The sequence below is a fragment of the Sceloporus occidentalis genome, unplaced genomic scaffold (assembly GCF_023333645.1).
Source record: "Sceloporus occidentalis isolate IW3139 unplaced genomic scaffold, rSceOcc1.0.p SCAF_131, whole genome shotgun sequence".
Lineage (NCBI taxonomy): Eukaryota > Metazoa > Chordata > Lepidosauria > Squamata > Phrynosomatidae > Sceloporus > Sceloporus occidentalis.
This window is the reverse complement of record NW_028317111.1, coordinates 1,610,523-1,628,593: the sequence shown is the minus strand read 5'-3', so window position 1 is coordinate 1,628,593 and position 18,071 is coordinate 1,610,523. Positions and strand designations below refer to the sequence as shown.

At 40.6% G+C, this 18,071-nt stretch overlaps 1 protein-coding gene across 1 annotated transcript in view; it reads right to left on the bottom strand.

The window, feature by feature from the left end:
* PKHD1 (PKHD1 ciliary IPT domain containing fibrocystin/polyductin) overlaps nucleotides 1-18,071 on the bottom strand; it is a 168,111-nt gene that overhangs the window by 128,041 nt on the left and 21,999 nt on the right. Inside the window, exons 24-32 of the mRNA XM_089499223.1 lie at nucleotides 17,847-17,971; nucleotides 17,012-17,150; nucleotides 16,297-16,492; nucleotides 13,953-14,020; nucleotides 12,044-13,648; nucleotides 11,778-11,924; nucleotides 11,098-11,218; nucleotides 8,071-8,142; nucleotides 846-996 (exon numbers count right to left, since the gene is read on the bottom strand). Of these exons, the coding sequence (XP_089355349.1) occupies nucleotides 846-996; nucleotides 8,071-8,142; nucleotides 11,098-11,218; nucleotides 11,778-11,924; nucleotides 12,044-13,648; nucleotides 13,953-14,020; nucleotides 16,297-16,492; nucleotides 17,012-17,150; nucleotides 17,847-17,971 (2,624 nt within the window). The remainder of the gene's footprint in view (nucleotides 1-845; nucleotides 997-8,070; nucleotides 8,143-11,097; nucleotides 11,219-11,777; nucleotides 11,925-12,043; nucleotides 13,649-13,952; nucleotides 14,021-16,296; nucleotides 16,493-17,011; nucleotides 17,151-17,846; nucleotides 17,972-18,071) is intronic.

Genomic DNA, 18,071 nt, shown 5'->3' with positions numbered 1-18,071 from the left:
TTCTAGATTGTAAGCTCTTTTGACCAGGACCCTCCTTCCCTTTAGTTTCCAAAAGTCCAAATTGTTACATGGTACTCAGCTTGTTATGTCCTGTTTACCCATCGTACAACGCTGGGGAACACAATGGCACTGGCCAACTGACACTCCACTCATGAAAAGAACAATGGGATTGGACTCCAGACCACTCAACTTTGCTGATTTGTAACAAAGGGGGTGGAGCATGGGAGGGACTAGAACAGGAAGTGGGCGGAACCTGGGTGGAAATTGCACATGGTCAAAGTCACAAATGCTCATTGTCCAATCTTTAACCTAAATCACTTCAATAAACAACAAAAATGCAACAAGGCGATTCCAACAAACCGCTAATATAAGTATAGAAAAAAAGGTTATTTTCCTCGTTCAGGACTTAACATATATGGATTTGTAGATCATTTTTTAGATTTTTTTTTTTACAATCTTTTCAGGCGATGAGTTCATAATAATTAATATTTCTGTTCATCTGCACACGTTTTAGATACTTTTAATATGAACGTCGCTGTTGGTACAGACAGAGTTAAACAGAAGAGGCCGATAATGAGCTTAGCCGAGAACACGAAAACGGCAAGGAAAAACCCTCATTTGTTTAGCGCAAATTAGATGAGTAACTGGGCTTTTTTTTTTCCCGCCACTTCTGATTAGCCATAAATTCACTTTTCTTGCATTAAAACGAGTGCTCTACCTTCCGTGGCATTTAGCATTATATATTACCAAAGCTAAGCCGAAATAGTTTTTTTTTTAATGTACACACCATTAGAAATTTAATTTTAAACTGTTTGAACGAGTCTGTAAAGGAAATTTGATTATACCTGAGTGTTCTGGCCCCGATTCTTCCGTATCTCAGTAATCTTCGCGGTAATTGGCTGATTAGGGAACTCGCACTCCATCTCTGCCTCTGTTGCCATGGCGATGCTACAGGAGCTATTATAGATGAGAACGCCATCTCTTTCCACTTTAGGGCTGAAACGAGGAGGGAGGGCAAATGGGGTGTCATCAATCTTAATGAAATGCAATTATTTTTGCTCTTATTAATCATTGCAAGAAATTAGCTTGTGGCAACTCCGGGCTACCATTTGTCAAACTTTGCAAATTTCTTTAATTTTGTTTTCAGTTCTTGTATTGCGTTATTTGTTTTCTCCGGTCTCGCAGCTTCAACACGGGGGGAAAAAAAAACAACACATGTGCTAAATATATTACACGATTTCTATCTGTTTAGCAAATCTGTTAAAATGCCAGCCGCCATCGCACACGCACACACACATACACGCCGACGATTTAAGCGTGTTATATTCTGCTCTTTCTGATTAGAATGTCCGTGGACTAAATTATTGCAAGATTAAACAGCCATGAGCTTAATATCCCAAAAAAAAAATGTACTAGCAAGTTTATAATATCTTCGGATACTTTGTTCACAGTTAAACGGTATTATCGCCTGCCGCTAAGTAACCTGTATTTCTGCAGGGCGCCGGAGAAATAGGGAAACCCTTTATTACAATTGGCTCTCCAATTCCCCAATTCCAACTGTGAAAAAAATGAGCCAATTTAAGATCCTTATTCCCCGGCTCTCGGTTTATTGCGATACGATCCTCCGTTGATAGCGTGGAACATTAACTTAATTAAACTTACTTAACAACCCAGAATAAGCAGATTCGATATATGTGCCAGTTATATTGCCAGAGTCTGAATTTAATGTATTCTTCGTGCAAAGAGGCAAAAAATAAAATAAAAATGAAGGAGCGGGAATGTTAACCCCCCGTGCTTTTTTTTTTAGCTCTGTGTTGGCACAGTCGTTGGGTGTTTTAAAGACCTTAGTCCATTGATACTTCGTATAGTCCTTGGCAGGGCACCAGACTGGTGATGACGAGGCGGCCCTGGCAATTTGTGGCCGGCTGCTGGATACATTTTGGTTTTATGCTCACGTAGCTTGTGGCCGGGCATTTCCAGCCAGTGACCCAATCTGCGTACCTGGTTTCACCTGCTGATCACAGGACCTGTGTTTAGACACACCCCATTCCCCACCCATTTTCCCTCCTACTCCATACAATTTTATGGGGCTACCCCCACCCACGAAGTTATTGACCCTGCCCACTCCCATTACTGGGTCCCCCCCCCATTGACGCTGACTGACCAGTCCACTCGCATACCAGTCTTGGTAACCAGAGCCTGAAAGATTCTGGGTAGGCCAATGTGCCACTGGAGCTGCTGATCAGGCAAGTATGTCGGTGGCCGTCCTGACATTCATCGGGTGGGCCCGATGGCCAATTCGGGCTTGATCCCTGATACTTTTGTTTCCGGGTCAATAAAGAGAATTGAAAATTTTGCAAAAAAAATTACTTAAAAGTGGCAGCCTACAATATATTAGTTGTTTAACCTGAATTCCCATGAAATCGACTATGGATAGGAATATTATTTAAATACTGTTATTTAAAAAAAACAGTATTTTTAAACATTTTTCTGATTAATAAATCAATATCAATCAAATCAATAATTTTAAGCGCTCAGATTTGAAGTCTCGTGAAATTGACTAGAGATGGGAATCTCATTTAAATACAATTTTTTTCAAATCAATCATTTTAAGCATTTATTAATTTTAAGCATTATTCTCAAGTTATGAAAAAAAGTGCCCTTTAAACGAAATATTTTTGGATACCCATATCTTTAGTAAAGCCATTGAAAAAATACGACATTTTCTGAAATGTATCTGTATTTTTATTCTTAGCTTGCAAATGATGAGTTTGTTTGGAGAGCCGTGAGTGTAAACTCTGACAACATTCACTCACAAGAGTAATAATGGGCGGCCAGAGAACATAGAAATATAGAATTTGACGGCACTATAACTAGACCTATGTTCTGATTCCTAAGAGATTCTGGCGGCCGGTTATGTGTGGTGTCCATACTGGGTCTGCATGGGGCTAAATTAGGCTCTCCATGGGGAGATCATGTCATGATTTCCCATCACCGCCCATCCTATGTATGTGTGTCTGTGGGGGGTAATTGCATATCTGGGTTACCCCCATGGTTGTCCCCCTCTCCCTCTCATGCCCTTTATGGGAATGTCAATCAGATTTGTGGGACGTGGGAAGGACCTGTGTGAGGAGTGAGAATGGCCAAAGTATGGTATAGTGGCCACCTGCGCATGACATCTCATACGATGTTTACCAGGTGCTGGTAAGTACGGGCAGGTCATTTCTTGGTGGAGGGCACCAAAGGTTGTTTGGTAATCGGTGGCGAGTTATCTATTAGGCACACTAGGCAAGTGCTTAGGAGCCTCCGAGCCCTGAGGAACCGAAGTTCTCTAGTAGATAATCTATAGACGCACCACCATCAGCCGAAGGGCAGTAACCACACTGCGCATGCTGCTGTAGCTGGGAGGTGGGTTCACGCTACATGACCCAAGAAAAAAGTGCGTGTAAATGTAGGAGTCCCAAGAGGCATTCCTGGGAACTTTCTATATGAGCTGCCCCCTTAGACTCTCACAATATTAACCCCTTAGTAGCCCATAGTGAAGATTCTACGTAGTGACTCATCAAATGTGTTCACCAAATGGCTCTTATATCTTCATGAGAAACCTTGACTTTTTATCATTTAAAGCTACACTTAATTGAGTCACCTGCATTCAAGCAGGGATATCAGCCATAACTTACAAGGGGCAAAAGCACTAATCAGTAGCCTTAAATCAGTGAATGAGTTATCTGATGAACCTGAGATTTGCCGCTTCACCCCGAGATCGGAGCGGAAACACTGAAGCTCAGGGGGGGGGCGAGCAAACCCCTAGAGTTACCAGGTATGCCGAGAGGGCCTTATTTTGGTGATTTCTGAATGTTCCAGGCAGTCTATAGTACAGAAGTTCTTTCGAGAAGCCATGAAAATGTAGCAGCCATGATTGATTGCGACTGATAATTCACAATATTACTTATCTGCTGAACGCTCAATGGAAATGAGAATTTCCAACAGCTTTCTTTTTAAATAAATGTCTTTAAAGCATTCTCTCTCAATTCTTGTAAAATGTTTTTTCACCCATTGGCATTCACCAGATGTTTCCGTGGAAGACGGAGATAAATATCAAATTGCGGCAGACAGGACCAAACCTGCTGCTTTTTTTTTTGTGTAGAAATAAAGATTTTTTTGAAACAATTAACAAATAGTATAATTTGATCAATGTTTTAAGGAGTCACGGAGAGAGGAATATAATAATATAATTATTATATAATTAATATATAATAATATATATAATAATATAATTAATTAATTATTCACTAAACGGTGATTTTTAGAAGATGAAACATTTTATATCATGAAGGGTAAATCATGAATTACACATCACCAGCTAAGCCCATCTTGGAAGAGGAGCCATATAACCGCGGGCAGATTGCTGGCACAGTGAGACATTTAAATGCCCCATGGGCCAAAATCGCCGCATACTAACCCGATCTGTGCTCTGTCTGTATATGTACAGCCGCACACTATGTGGGCATAAAACCATAGCGTGCGGCCGCGCATATTTGGCCGTCAGCCCCACTTATGTCATCAGACGCCTTAAAGTGATGGGGACATCTCCTCATCACCAGTCCAGCCCTGGAGGTAGCCACCAGCCACGGCCATATGTGGTGGCCTAGGGTAGCACCAAGACAAAATAAGCCACTAGGAGAAGCTCACTGACTTTGATAATGAGAGGCGATGTCAGGCATCCGAAAGGTTTTTATTTCATCCGAAAACACCCGACCTAGCAAAAATACACCCCGTTGAACCAGAAATGCAAACCTTTTCGCATACAAAGTATGTAATGAATAAATATTCCGCTGTATCAGGCAATTTGACCGGCTTGTTGACCCATAGCTGTCCTTATGAAGGAGTCGGGAGCCGGCAGGATTGGCGATGCCAGTGGGGTTACTAGGGGGGTTAGTCCTTAATCTCAACTTTATAGCCCGTATTGGGCTATTCTTACCTGCCCCGAGTTAATGCGGAGCGCTGGGATATGACCCCATATATTGGCACTGAGCACCAGTGGCATATGTGAGGGGGGAGCAGCCTGCCCCGGGTGATACTCACCAGGTGAGGGGTTCCCACAATTGCCCCCCTCAGGCCAGTGCAAAATTGTTTACAAAGGGCCAGTCCAAGCTGAGGAAAGCAGGAACAGAGCGTGGTCATGTAACCTGAGGTCACGTAACCCCACGGCTAAAGTGAGGCCACTCGCACACTGGGATGTCTAAAGCAGATACACTGGGTTGTTCATTTCACGGAGGTTGCTGGAAATAAATCAGAATTTTGTTAATTTATAAATGTTTTGTAAGTATGTGCGTGTATATGAGCAGTGTGCGCAGCGACTGCTCCCAAAGCGGACTCCGCTGCTATCAAATCTGCTGTGGGCTCCAGACGCGGATCTTTTGGAGACCTGGCAACGGACCTTTTGATAAGTGTATGGAGGCTGTGCCAGGCCGAGACTTGGCCAAAACATGTCCGTTCAGCAGTGGCACACCAGGGCCCTTACAAAAAAAATACTGCAGTTTTTCTGAAGTAATACTGCAGTTTTTTGGACATGAAAAAACTGCAATACTGCACTTTTACTGCAGTATTACTGCACATTTACTGCAGTTTTACTGCATTTGTACTTCACTGTACTGCAGTTGTACTGTAGTTATTTTTGTACGGAATGCAATAAAGCTACACTACTTTGAAGTACAACTGTAGGTTTGCAATATAAAAAAAAAATTGCAGTAATACTGCAGTAAAAGTGCAGTATTGCAGTTTTTTCATGTCCAAAAAACTGCAGTATTACTTCAGAAAAAACTGCAGTAATTTTTCGTAAGGGGGGGCATGACTGCCAAGAAGATAATCTGCCCCCTGGTTTTGCAGCCAGGGGACTGCCGCCCCCCGGACCCTAGGCCTGAACACATCACCGACCCTGTCAGCATCAGTAGAATGAGGAAAAGGGAATGTCCCCTTAAAAGTCCAAAATTAAACAAAAATATTGTCTCCTGTTAAATAATAATAGTAATTATATTATATATTATAATGCTTCACAAATCCGTCTCTTAACGGACCTACTTGTGATTTGTTTTGTTAGTTAGAATCCTGGCGCCATTCATTAGCTCCCAAGCTGGAAATGAAGGGGTTAATTGATTTTAATTAGCTTTTGCTTGTTACTAATTAGAGCTAGCAAGCATTTAATTAGAGTTGTACTATTTAATGAGAGCGAGGCGTAACCCCTTCAGTGCCACCAGGATAGCAGAACACCGAGTAATGACACAGCTGCTAATTAATTACACTGAAGATGCAGAATTTAATCATGATTGGAACTGATTAAGAAAATTGGGAAAAGACAAATTATTTCTGTGACTCTTTAGCACCCAAGTCCCTCTGTGCCTCCCTTCTCCCCTGATGTCCTTCTTTCCTCCCCTGATGTCCCTCCCTTTTCCCCTGATGTCCTTCTTTCCTCCCCCTGATGTCCCTCTTTTCTCCCCTGATGTCCCACCCTTCTCCCCTGATGCCCCTCTTTCCTCCCATGATGCCCCTTTTTTCTAGGAGCTCAGAATGCTTGCTGGGCATGAGGGTATCCCAGGGGTTCTACGGCCCTAAAGGCCAGAATAATGTGTATAGAAACAAGAGGAGATTGCTTTACAAATTAAATTGTGTAGCTAAGATGCATGGTTCTTATTAATTTGCATATGTGGCTACTAAAAGGTCACACATTTGCGTAAAAGTCTTGGAGAAGCCATAGCCACACCCCTAACCACGCCCCTGAACAAATTACATCCAGCATGCCACTTAGCCAACCACACTTAAGGAGGCAAGCACTTCTTGGAGTGCTTTATATGTGGCTGGGAGGGGCGATCATTATCTCCTTTTCTCATTATCTCTCCTCTTTCTCCCTATCTTTCTCCTTTCCCCTTATCCCTCGTTATCTCTCGTTTCTCTTTATCTCACCTATCCTTTTTCTCTTTACCTTCTTTTTTCTCTTTATATATATAAAATGAAGTATTTTTATTTTTAAATCTTTTTCACGGCATTCGCTTACATCACTGAATTATTTTAACGTTGTTTGGGAGTTATATGGTGGATACTATGGAATATCTTTTTTTTGTATTATTATCTTAGTGCACCTTGCATTTAGTTATGTTATATCTTTTTAACAGACTCTTCTTACCCACTATACTTTGCATTATGAACGGTAGGGTTGTCCTATGAGAAGGCCAAGTAGGCCCTGCATAATGTATAGCTAACTCTCCTTCTTGAAGGATGAGCTAATTGAGCTCATTGGTGCTTCCTAAACCAGAGTGAGATACGATAATTGTGATATAGTCTGACCACCTTATATTTTCCTAATATGTGGTATTAGAATGCAGTAATATTCATCTCCATACTTCTTAACTTGACTCTGGTCCTCAGGAGCGTCTCTTATTTCTCCAGTGGTGGAAGTGGTCTTGGCAGTTCCACCCCCTACACTTCATATGTATAATTTAATAGGGACTTCATCTGTCCACTTGTGGCTCCCATACTGGAGGTAGATATTGGTTTTCTCTTTCTATTTAATACACCCTAGACTTAAAAGATACCCCGACATCGTGACCTTTGACCCCCTTTAACATCTAACTGGGGCTACCTGGGCCAGTAATAGACGAAACGGCACCCCAGGCAAGGAGTACTCTTTGGTACTCCCCATGGTTTTTTAGCATTATGTTTATACACAATTGTTCTGCATTTCCTTGCCATGTTATCGAAACATTATTGTGACTGGGGCTGTAGAATACTGGGATATCTTCATACGCAGCAAACATTCTGAGGTCAGGCGAGGAAAGAGAGGCACGGAAGGTGCCAATGGGGTGAGCTTCACCTAGTGAAGACTTCCACTGCTAAGAATATGCCCCTGCCCGGTGCTAGAACTTGGTCCGCCCGACGTTATGTGTGGCTAGCTCAACCCCCTTTATCATAGCCACACTCCGTTCCAGGAGATGGGGAGCTCCGAGAAGCCAAACGAGGGATTCCCAAGGATGCTAACGTGTAACGTGAAACATGTCTTTGCTGTTAATGGAATACCTTATGAACAGTCCCGATAAATGGACCTCGGTGTCCTCTGTGTCTGCCGCGGATTGTAAGGCACATTTTCTCCTGTTGCAGACATGAACGTACGCCAAGGGCTGTGTCAGTTGGATGGTCCCCACTTGTATGTTTATATCACAACAGAGATATGTGTTTAAATTTGTGTAACAATCAGTTCCGGCGTACGTCAAGTCGCACAGAAAGGACAAGGAATCTGTTGAAGCAAAAAAGAAAATCATTTTAGTTTCTCAAGATATACATACACGTTACTGTTCAAAAGTTTGGGGTCACTTAGAAATTCCCTTGTTTTTGAAACAAATGCAAATTTTGTCTAATAAAAAAACATGAAATTGAATCAGAAATCTAGAGCAGACGGGGTTAATGCTGTAAATGACTATTGTAGCTGGAAATGGCTAATTTTTTATGGAATATCTTCATAGGAGTACAGAGGCCCTTTATCACTCCCATCACTCCTGTGTTCCAATGGCCCTTTATCACTCCCATCACTCCTGTGTTCCAATGGCCCTTTATCACTCCCATCACTCCTGTGTTCCAATGGTACACGATGATTGATCGTTAGAAAACCCTTTTGTAATTATTGTTACAGCCAGAAACTTGTTTTACTTGAAAATAGCTCAGTGACCCCAAACTTTTTTTTTACTACCAGCTATAAGGTAGTATTAGGAAAGCTCTATCAATTAGATAAAAGTAAAGGAGAAGTGAGAATTATAGACGATTTCAAGAGGTCTAATTTGTCAAAATGCCCCCTTGTACCTGAGGCAGCGCAGTGGGAGATCAGGCTGCATTATTCAGCATGTACTTTGTGAAGATTCTTGCTTAGTGGTGGCGTCACGTGAGTAACACACGTGACCTGTGCCCACACGTGTCTGCACTTTGGGCTTGCAGTTCAGAGCCTGGCAAGTCTTTGAATGCATATAATGTGTTCCGGCAGCTATGGCAGGCGGCAGAAGAGCTGATTCAGCGATTAAAAGAAGGACTTTGTTTCAGATTATTGTTTTCTAAGAAAAAAGCTTGTCTTATAATCGAGCAAATACAGTAATGTAAAGGGCAGCATTGCGTGTTACGTATTCCTGCCAGCGCGTGCAAGCAACCAAAATACCAGCTGATAAAAAGCATCTCCTTTAACGTGAGTAATGATTTAGCTTCATTAGTCGCAAGACAGTCGGGTGCCTATGATCTGCTTAAAATGCTAAAGCTTCGTTTAGCACTCGGTTTTTATTTCTTAGCATGTGATTACAAGTCACTCTTGTCACTGACGGCTCGTCAGCTTGCTCTGCACCGTCATGTGAAGATACGGCATTTAGTTAAGGAAGGGGAAACGCTGACCTCTTCTGGTCAGAATCCACCTGCCAGACAATGGGTCTTCTTCAATTACAGGGACACCCCAGCCATCATGACAATGATCCCAGATGATGATCCTTCCAGTGCTAGTTTGGGTTCAAGTGCCCTCAATGTCTGGTATTTAAGAAAGAACCCCTCTCCCTCCAGGCACGGACTGGGGTAATTTGCACAAAGTGAGAGGCATGAGCAATGAACGGGCAAAATCATAGGTCTGGGGTGCATATGGTGCTTCCATTGCGACCCTCAGGGACCATAATGACCACTCGGCCAGAGGACCAAGCTTTCCCATGTATTCACTTGATCTTAGCAAAAGTGCCGAGAAGCGATTGGTAGCTACTCGTGGTTCTTCATAAGTTTCATTTAAAAGAAAAATGTAATTTTCTCAGTTTATATTTTTATTTCTGTTTATATACACGTTATTGGGTCTTTAATGGCTGTAGAACCCTGCGATACCTTCATATCCAGCAAACATTCTGAGCTCCTACAAAAAAGGGGCATCAGGGGAGGAAAGAGGGAGACGTCCTCAGGTGCCTAGAGAGGGACACTTGTAAGGTATGTGTAACTCCATTTCACTTTCAATACTTTAATCAGCAATCATCGCACCTACTCCTTTAATGTAGTTATGGTAGATATGTCAGTGATGGATGGTCTATGGGTATCCGTAGCAGGCTGGGGATGGGTCAGTATGGAACTTTTATAAAAGAATATACAATCTTTTAGCGACACCTAGTGGCAGTTACTAGTAAACACAGTCTGTGTAGATTGTTAACTACAAATACAATAGAATAAAAAGGAAATTCATATAAGCAATCAAAACCCAATCTGTAAAAAAACACAGAAGGTCTTAAAAGCCACTTTCAACATCCATCCGCCAGCAAAGAATACCAAAAAACCTAAGATTACTAAAAGAACTCCCTGATATCGGCCATGTGGCTTAAATTTGAAAAGTTACCTAGGGTATTCATTGCTCAACTGCTAAGGGGCAGTCAGCTGAACATTGAGGTTTGGTTCAAGGGGTACCAGTTTCTTAAACCCAACGTTTAAATGCCCCATTGCCACATTATGGAAACCCAAGGAGGGGGGGGGGGTTGCTTTGTCTGGAAGTTTGAAGCCTTTCGCAGTGCAGGTTCTAAAATACAGAATCATTGCTTTGAAACTAGACTCTTTTTTTTTGTGTAAGAAATAAATTATTCTATACATCTATCATAAAATTCCTTGTTTTTTTCTTTTTTTCAGAAGAAATTGGTTGGACAGATGGGAATCTGTTTAAAGGACCCATTTATCCATTAAAAGTAAATGTTCTACTTCAATCCTATTTTTCTCTGCCCAGATTGCCACATGCCTGGAAAACTAAAATATTCCATAAGCTTACCTAAATGAGTGATTCTGCTGAGACGCATCAAACGCGCTAGAATCCCATCACAAAGATTCTACTTTAGTGAAATGGCGAAAAATGATTCAGACAAATGTTTTGTTTTTGGTCCATTTGTTTTCGGGCAATGATTTTTGTTTCAGTTCAGACAAAATCCAGAGGGCTGTCTCCCTGCATGTTTCAACAGCACCCCTTTTTGTTCTCCACTCCTTCTTTTTCTCTTCCTGTTCTCCATTTATTCTCCTTCATCTTCATTTTTCTTTATTCTCCCAGTGATCCCCTTGTCTTACCTGTGCTTCCTGGAGCACACCTTCATCATGTCAGGGAAAGGTTCTGCCCGATTGGAAGTTGTGACTGTGTTGTGTGCCGAGGCTCCTGAGTCTCCATTAGGCCAAAATAATGTAGACAGATCTGCAGAGAAAGATCCCCACAGATCTGTATGCATTATGTTGGCCCCCTGGAGCATTTCTGCATTGGGGCAGAGCCTCGGCAAACACCATGACGGCAACCTCTCCATCATTCCTCCAATCAGGGAAGAGATGTCCCAGTGGCGCGTGCCGAGCCTCCACCCTGATGCGGAAGTGATCGAGGAGGTCAGGGCAATGCTTCGGCTCACCAGAGAAGAAAGCAGAAGAAAGGAGACAGACAAGGTAGGGAGACTTTGAGAGAGCATGCGAGAAACAGCCTGACAGAGAGTGAGTGCGGAAAACTAAATTCAAATAAATAAACAAAATTGGTCAATTTTGTTAACATTCATGCAAATTTAAATGCACAAATCTAGTAAAATCATGTCTTGTTGGGAGGTAAACATATGAATTGCCCCCGGGAGCTCTCCCCTTTTCCGGGGGTAGTGGCTTTGCCAAGAGACGCCGGGTCAAACTCACACCGTTCTAAGGTTTGTTGACCAGATACATTTACTTCCTCAAATAACAAATGTTCCCTAAACACGATTTCTAAGATTGTAACTTACCGTTCAGCTGCCAATGAGAGCAATAGATTTCGGTCACTGATGTGAGATGATCTAGTACTTCACACGGGGTCCCACAGATGGTAATCAATGTATTTCCCGGAGAAAACCCCTCTCCGCAAAAATGTAAAATCCCATTTTCAATGCAATCTGGAAGTAAAAAAAAAAAAGTAGTTTAGCTGCACGTTAAAAATACGGTTAAAAGGGAGATCGGTAAGGATAGCACCACAATCCTCACTATGTCGATAACTTGCTGTGTGATAACTCACCAATGTTATTTCTCACTGCCCTTACTCCGAGGGGAGATATGAAGGTCGTATTGGAAGATGCCCATCCTCTTTGTCGATCGAGGCATCTGACCTGATAAGTCCCCGCTGGAAGTCGGGGGACCGGGCATTGCAGGGTGGATGCGTTTCCAGATACTGGAGCGCAACTTGAGTCTCCGACAAAAACTTGCACGTTCTCCGGAATAGTAATCCCTGATACCGTTAAGCTGAAGGTCTTATTATTCTCCAGTAAGGAATACACCACTGGGGTATATTGTTCATGGCATCGTATAGACCCAATGGAATGGTTAAAACGGTCAACGTTGATCATTACGGAGAATGTTCCGCTTCCGGATGGGACAATGCAGGAGATCACTGTGTAGTTCATATCTACGATATGACAGCTCTCAGCTCCTATGTAGACAAGTGTGATGTTCTTCCCCTGCAAAGCTGAGCCCCTTATTGTCAGGAGACCCCCGCCATTTGTGCCATAATAAATCGGCGAGAAAGACGTTATTTTAGGAGTTATGGAAAAGTTAAAAGAAATGAGTGGAAAACAGATATCCTCTTTGGCCGCATTTAGAATATTAACCGTGTGATTGCCAGCAGCTATGTTATGGATATGACATTCTGCCACTTTATCATTGATCAGGGTCACGTAACATGGTATGTCATTGTCCATATGTACATGAAGGGTCTCCGTCGCATTCATTAACCCGTAACCATGAAATCGGAGAATCCATAGACTTCCTTCAAATATTGGGACAAATCCGTTGACTACAGGGGTCTGTTCAGGACTCAGGTAGACACGACAGCTCCCTTTGCAAACCCCGGTGAGTCCGTTCACAATAACCGATACATTAAGATGCGCAGGAGATGATACGCTGGGAATGCCATCATTCCGAACGACACATTCGATCGTACTAAAGTTAAACCTTCGAACAAGGCAACTATAGTCATGTGACAGATTCACGGTAACGTAACTTTGGGGGGTTATAAAGAAACTGCCTGATATAGTCAGTAGAGTTCCACCACACAACTGTCCGTGATCAGGGGATACTGAATATACGAGAGGCAAGAGTTCAAGAACTTGGCCCGGTGACGTCGTGTTTGCGTACCCCATTGGTTCGTGGTAGAACTTCATAAGGTATCTCCCTGCCTCAAAGTCATGTAACGGAATCGGAATGTTCGATTCCCGCCATTCTGTGAAGTTCTCTTTGTATTTCGGTTGGTAACGGGAGTTCTCCAACAGAATCAGGAGATGGGTTAAATTCAAACCCGATAAATGTAACTGTAAGGTTCTGTCTTCTATGAACCAGGAGAAATTAGAGACCACTGGGGTGCAATCTTTTCGATAGAAGAAGAAAAGGTCCGTCGTGTTTGGCAGTCCGGTATTTATATACGTAGCCGCGTAGCCTGAAACGGAAACGTTTATAACCGCAGGGATCCCGTCCAGCTCTGGGCTTAGACCGGAGTACGGAGGGGTTTGACAAGTGATTGTTTCTCTAGTGGATGTTATAACACTACCCGGCTGTCCTCCAATGCTGACTGATATCAGGGACGTATTGGTGCTGAACCCCTTTCCGAAAATTGTGATTATGGTTCCACCTAAAGGAGAAAATGAGGGAAATACTAACTTTAAAATATAACCCAAGGAGAAATCCGATTGCCTCTTGGAGTCAAGAAGGAACTTTTTCCCCCCCGATGGCAGAATTGGAAGTAGCTTAATTAGGGGGGGTTTTCCCTTCTTTTGGATCAAGAATAGGAAGGTTAGGTAAAACGGTTGAACTTGATGGACTTAAAACTGTAGGGTCAGATGCTTGGGTTTAATGTAAAGATGTTTTACTTTACATTCACCTGCCTTCAGAAACATTACTTTTCTTACTAGATAACAAAAAATCTTGATAATTACCCAGGAATGAACCACAGCATGGATCCACGACAAACGTATTCAACACGTACCGAATAACTGGCGCCGAACTTGAAAAAAAGTAAGTGAAAGTAAAGCATGAGTGGAAAACATGAATTCTTTTTCGGGCTGACTTTACCAAACATTTCTCGAGTAATAATATCTTAAAAAATGATGTCATTTTTTAGCCGGTCACCTTCCTTTGCTGTTTAGAAAAGGAAATGATCTGGGAAAGTAGCGCCCTTGCCAACAGCAACGATGCCGGTGGCTTTCCGCAGGATTGTCCTTTTGTAACAAAGTCAAAGAGGGTTTTCAAAGCAGATTAATTCCACTAATTGTGAATATGTAGTTAGAAAGAATAATTTAAAACATCAAAGTGTCTCAACGGTTAAAGTCAAAAGATAACTATGTACATATATATATATATATATATATATATATATATATATAAATAAATCTAGTTATATAGACTGTATAAATTATATAAATATAAATAAATCTAGATATATAGATAAACTGTATAAATTATATATATATATATAAATAAATCTAGTTATATAGACTGTATACATTATATATATATATATATATATATATACATATATAAATCTAGTTATATAGACTGTATACATTATATATATATATAAATAAATAAATCTACGTATATAGATAGACTGTATAAATGATACATATATATATATATATATATATATATATAAATCTATATATATAGATAGACTGTATAAATTATATATATATATATATGTATAAATCTAGATATATAGATAGACTGCATAAAAATATATATACCTATATATATATATCTATATATATATATATATATTTATTTATTTAACCCTCTGAGCAACACACAGATGTAAAATGCGTTGCACATAAGTATAAAGAGTATATACGTTTTTCAAAAAGCAACATATTTCGACCATTGTAATCTATCACCTAAAAAATGAAAAACCCATTTCATTATTTTTTTACGTGATTTCTGGAAAACACATATGTTTTTATTTTTAATGTATAACCTTTAAAAAAACGTATAACTTGTGTTGTGGTGGTGCCTGTCTTTTCCTTAGGATAATGTGATTGTCAGAAAGGCCACAGCACTTGTCTGATTATAATGCAGTTTCAATACAAAATATGTTAATTTAAAATTATCCAGAAAAAAGAAAGATTTATTTTTTTTTGTAGCCACAGAAAAACAGCTATGGGAATAACGGTGAACATTGGCTTGAGTCGATAAAAATTATATCCGGGTCTTAGTTGCTTTGACTTGAAATAAAATCAATAAAGACAGAAAGAATTTTATTACCTACATATATTTCTGTACAATACGTTTCTAAAAACTAAACTAAAAAAAAAAGTATTTCTTAGCAGGGTGCTCACCCAACCTTTCCTTATTTGATAAAACATGTTGCAAAAACTTAAGACTGTGTTATAAACCACTGTACAGCGCTGTGGAATATGAGGGCACTATATAAATCAATAAATAATAATAAAGATTAAAAAAAATGAGCAGCTTATCGTGTCTCATGCACATGTCAATAAAACATAATAGACGTGATTCAGTAACCCCTGGAAAAACTGGACATTTAATGAAAAAAGAGAATTACTCACTAAAAACAGACTCACTGGTAAGCAATTCCCCCCCAAAAAATTTGATTAGAAAAAAATTGCTAACTTTTCAGACGCACAAACTAATTTAGTGAATGTCTAATAATCTTAGCCCAGTATGTGCTGAATTCACACCTAAACTACTGTGCACCTGATGACGTCTGAGGAAACTTTTGCTGCCACAGCTGAAGCTCATTACAGCCAATTTGGAACAGACAGTAGAGTGAGCCCCTATATTTTGCTCATGTTTGTTTTCATAGCCTTTTTTTGACTTTAAGTCAGCAAACTAAAGCAGATTCCTAAATAACATAACACCAGATACACGATCATCCAATTAAATGTGATTTATTATGTCAGAAGAAGTTACTTAGCTTGGTTACTTTAACAACGTGGGGGAAGCCTGTGTCAGCATCAGCCAACACTCACTACCGAGAGTACAGAACGGCTGGTCGTGAACACGCAGATTCTCCAGGAGCGCTTCCAATCTGTACCTGCGCCACAGATCCTTTTATACTCTCTATAGAAGGTGGTGGTGGTGGGGGCATCTAAATGGACAGAGGTCCAAGATCCCACCATGACAAATACTATGTCAGTACCACTATGTCCGTGTGCCAAGAAACCAGTAAAGCAAGGAGAAAGGTAAGAAAGAAACACCAAGGAGAAACGACAGCTACATGAACACATAAAAAAACCCAACTCCCATCAGAACGTGGATACATACCCAGTGCTTTTGATAACTATTCCATGAATTGTGACAGTAACGTTGTAGACGCCGGTGGGTAAGGGAGGCAGCGTCACTTCCACCCCATGTGGTGTCATGCCTTTTATCTCAGCAACGCTGTTGTGAACCGTGACTTTTACGTCCCAGTTCGCCTCGGCGTCAAAGGATGACATGGTAATGAGAAGTTCCTGGTCACCTTGATGAAGAATACAGCAGAGCAACGAGAATATAAATTAAATACACCGGACGTAAGAGGCATATTCGATACTGAACTGGAAAAAGGTAATGCAACAATATTCCGATGATAATAAAACCAATTTTTTATTTTATTTTTTAGGTGTTGTTCTACCTAAGCCTCTGGATTAAACACTTTGAGAACAAAATGCAGTATTTTAAACCAAAGTACAGCTTAATCCATGTAAAAATTCCGGGAACACTTAATTGTCATGTGACAAAAAAAAAGCAGGTGCTGATAGGTTGTTTGTCTAAGTGAATCAACACCCATAATTCATAGTGATGCGCCTGCCTCCGACACACACACACTCACTCACTCTAACACTTTATATCGACAGAAGGTCCTCAAGCCTTGGACTCAACGGACAACCTCAGCTGAATAACGTTAAGAGCTGGGGAAGTTCCCACCGTACTTATTCAGGGACTCGTATAAGATGTGACGGCTAAAATGTATCTATTGTATCAGAAATAGACATAATACCTGCAGGGCTGCTTGCGTTGGGATTCAAGGATAATATCACGGGATTTAAGGAAGGATCGTATTTAAAGGTTCCCGGGAACGAGACCCACCGCTCTCCGATCTTCATGTTTATGTCCACGTCAGAGCTCGTGTCAGGCTCCTACACAACAGGACGCAGAAATTCTGTTTAGTCGAGGGAAAATAGTCTTCATGGTTTAAACTAAATTAAAAAAAAACAACTCTTTAGTCGCGTCAGACAAGTAAAAACCTCACTTTAACTCCTTCAGTCCCGGGGGTTCTCATAACCGAAGGACCAAAATATTTTTTTGTCATGTTTTACCATATGTTTGTTAAACTAATGAATCCTCTTTTTCCCAGATTTGATGTATCCACGCAAATTATACAACATTTTGTTCAGGAGAAGTAGGTCTCTTCTTTTAGAATCATATAAATACATAAAACATCATAATTATTAGAGATAATAATAATAAAAAAAAAAAAAAAAAACTATACTAAATTAGAAAAAAATCATATTTTTGCAATCTTTCTTAAATTCATGGCTGCGAGCGGATGCGATTATTTTATTGCCTTTACAAATGAGCTTCCCCTTCCCCATCAGCTTCCAAGGCCTCAGACGTCTCTTCTGCAGATGTAATTAAGAAGGGACCTCCGTGGTCTTAAAAGTTTACATAAAACTACATCTCACTCTATGAATGTTGGTATCACAAACTTTTCTGAAGCCAATATCCATTTTTGTTCTTTAGAATGCCTATAAACCAGTTGGTTCTATATATATATATATATATATATATATATATATATATATATATATATATAACTCTATACACGTATTTACCTGAGGTGGTGAGGTACACACAATTGTGCCCGAGTTACTTGAATTGAGGGGGCATTGTCGAGATCCAAAATACACCAGGACCGATTTACCAAACCCAAAACCTCTTAGTCGCACCAACTGTCCTCCTGCACAGAAGTCATTGAAAGATGGTTTTATAGAAAAACTGTTTTATGGGGTGTCAAGGTAGTGCATTTAAAATATTTTAACATGGTGGGCATCAGTTTA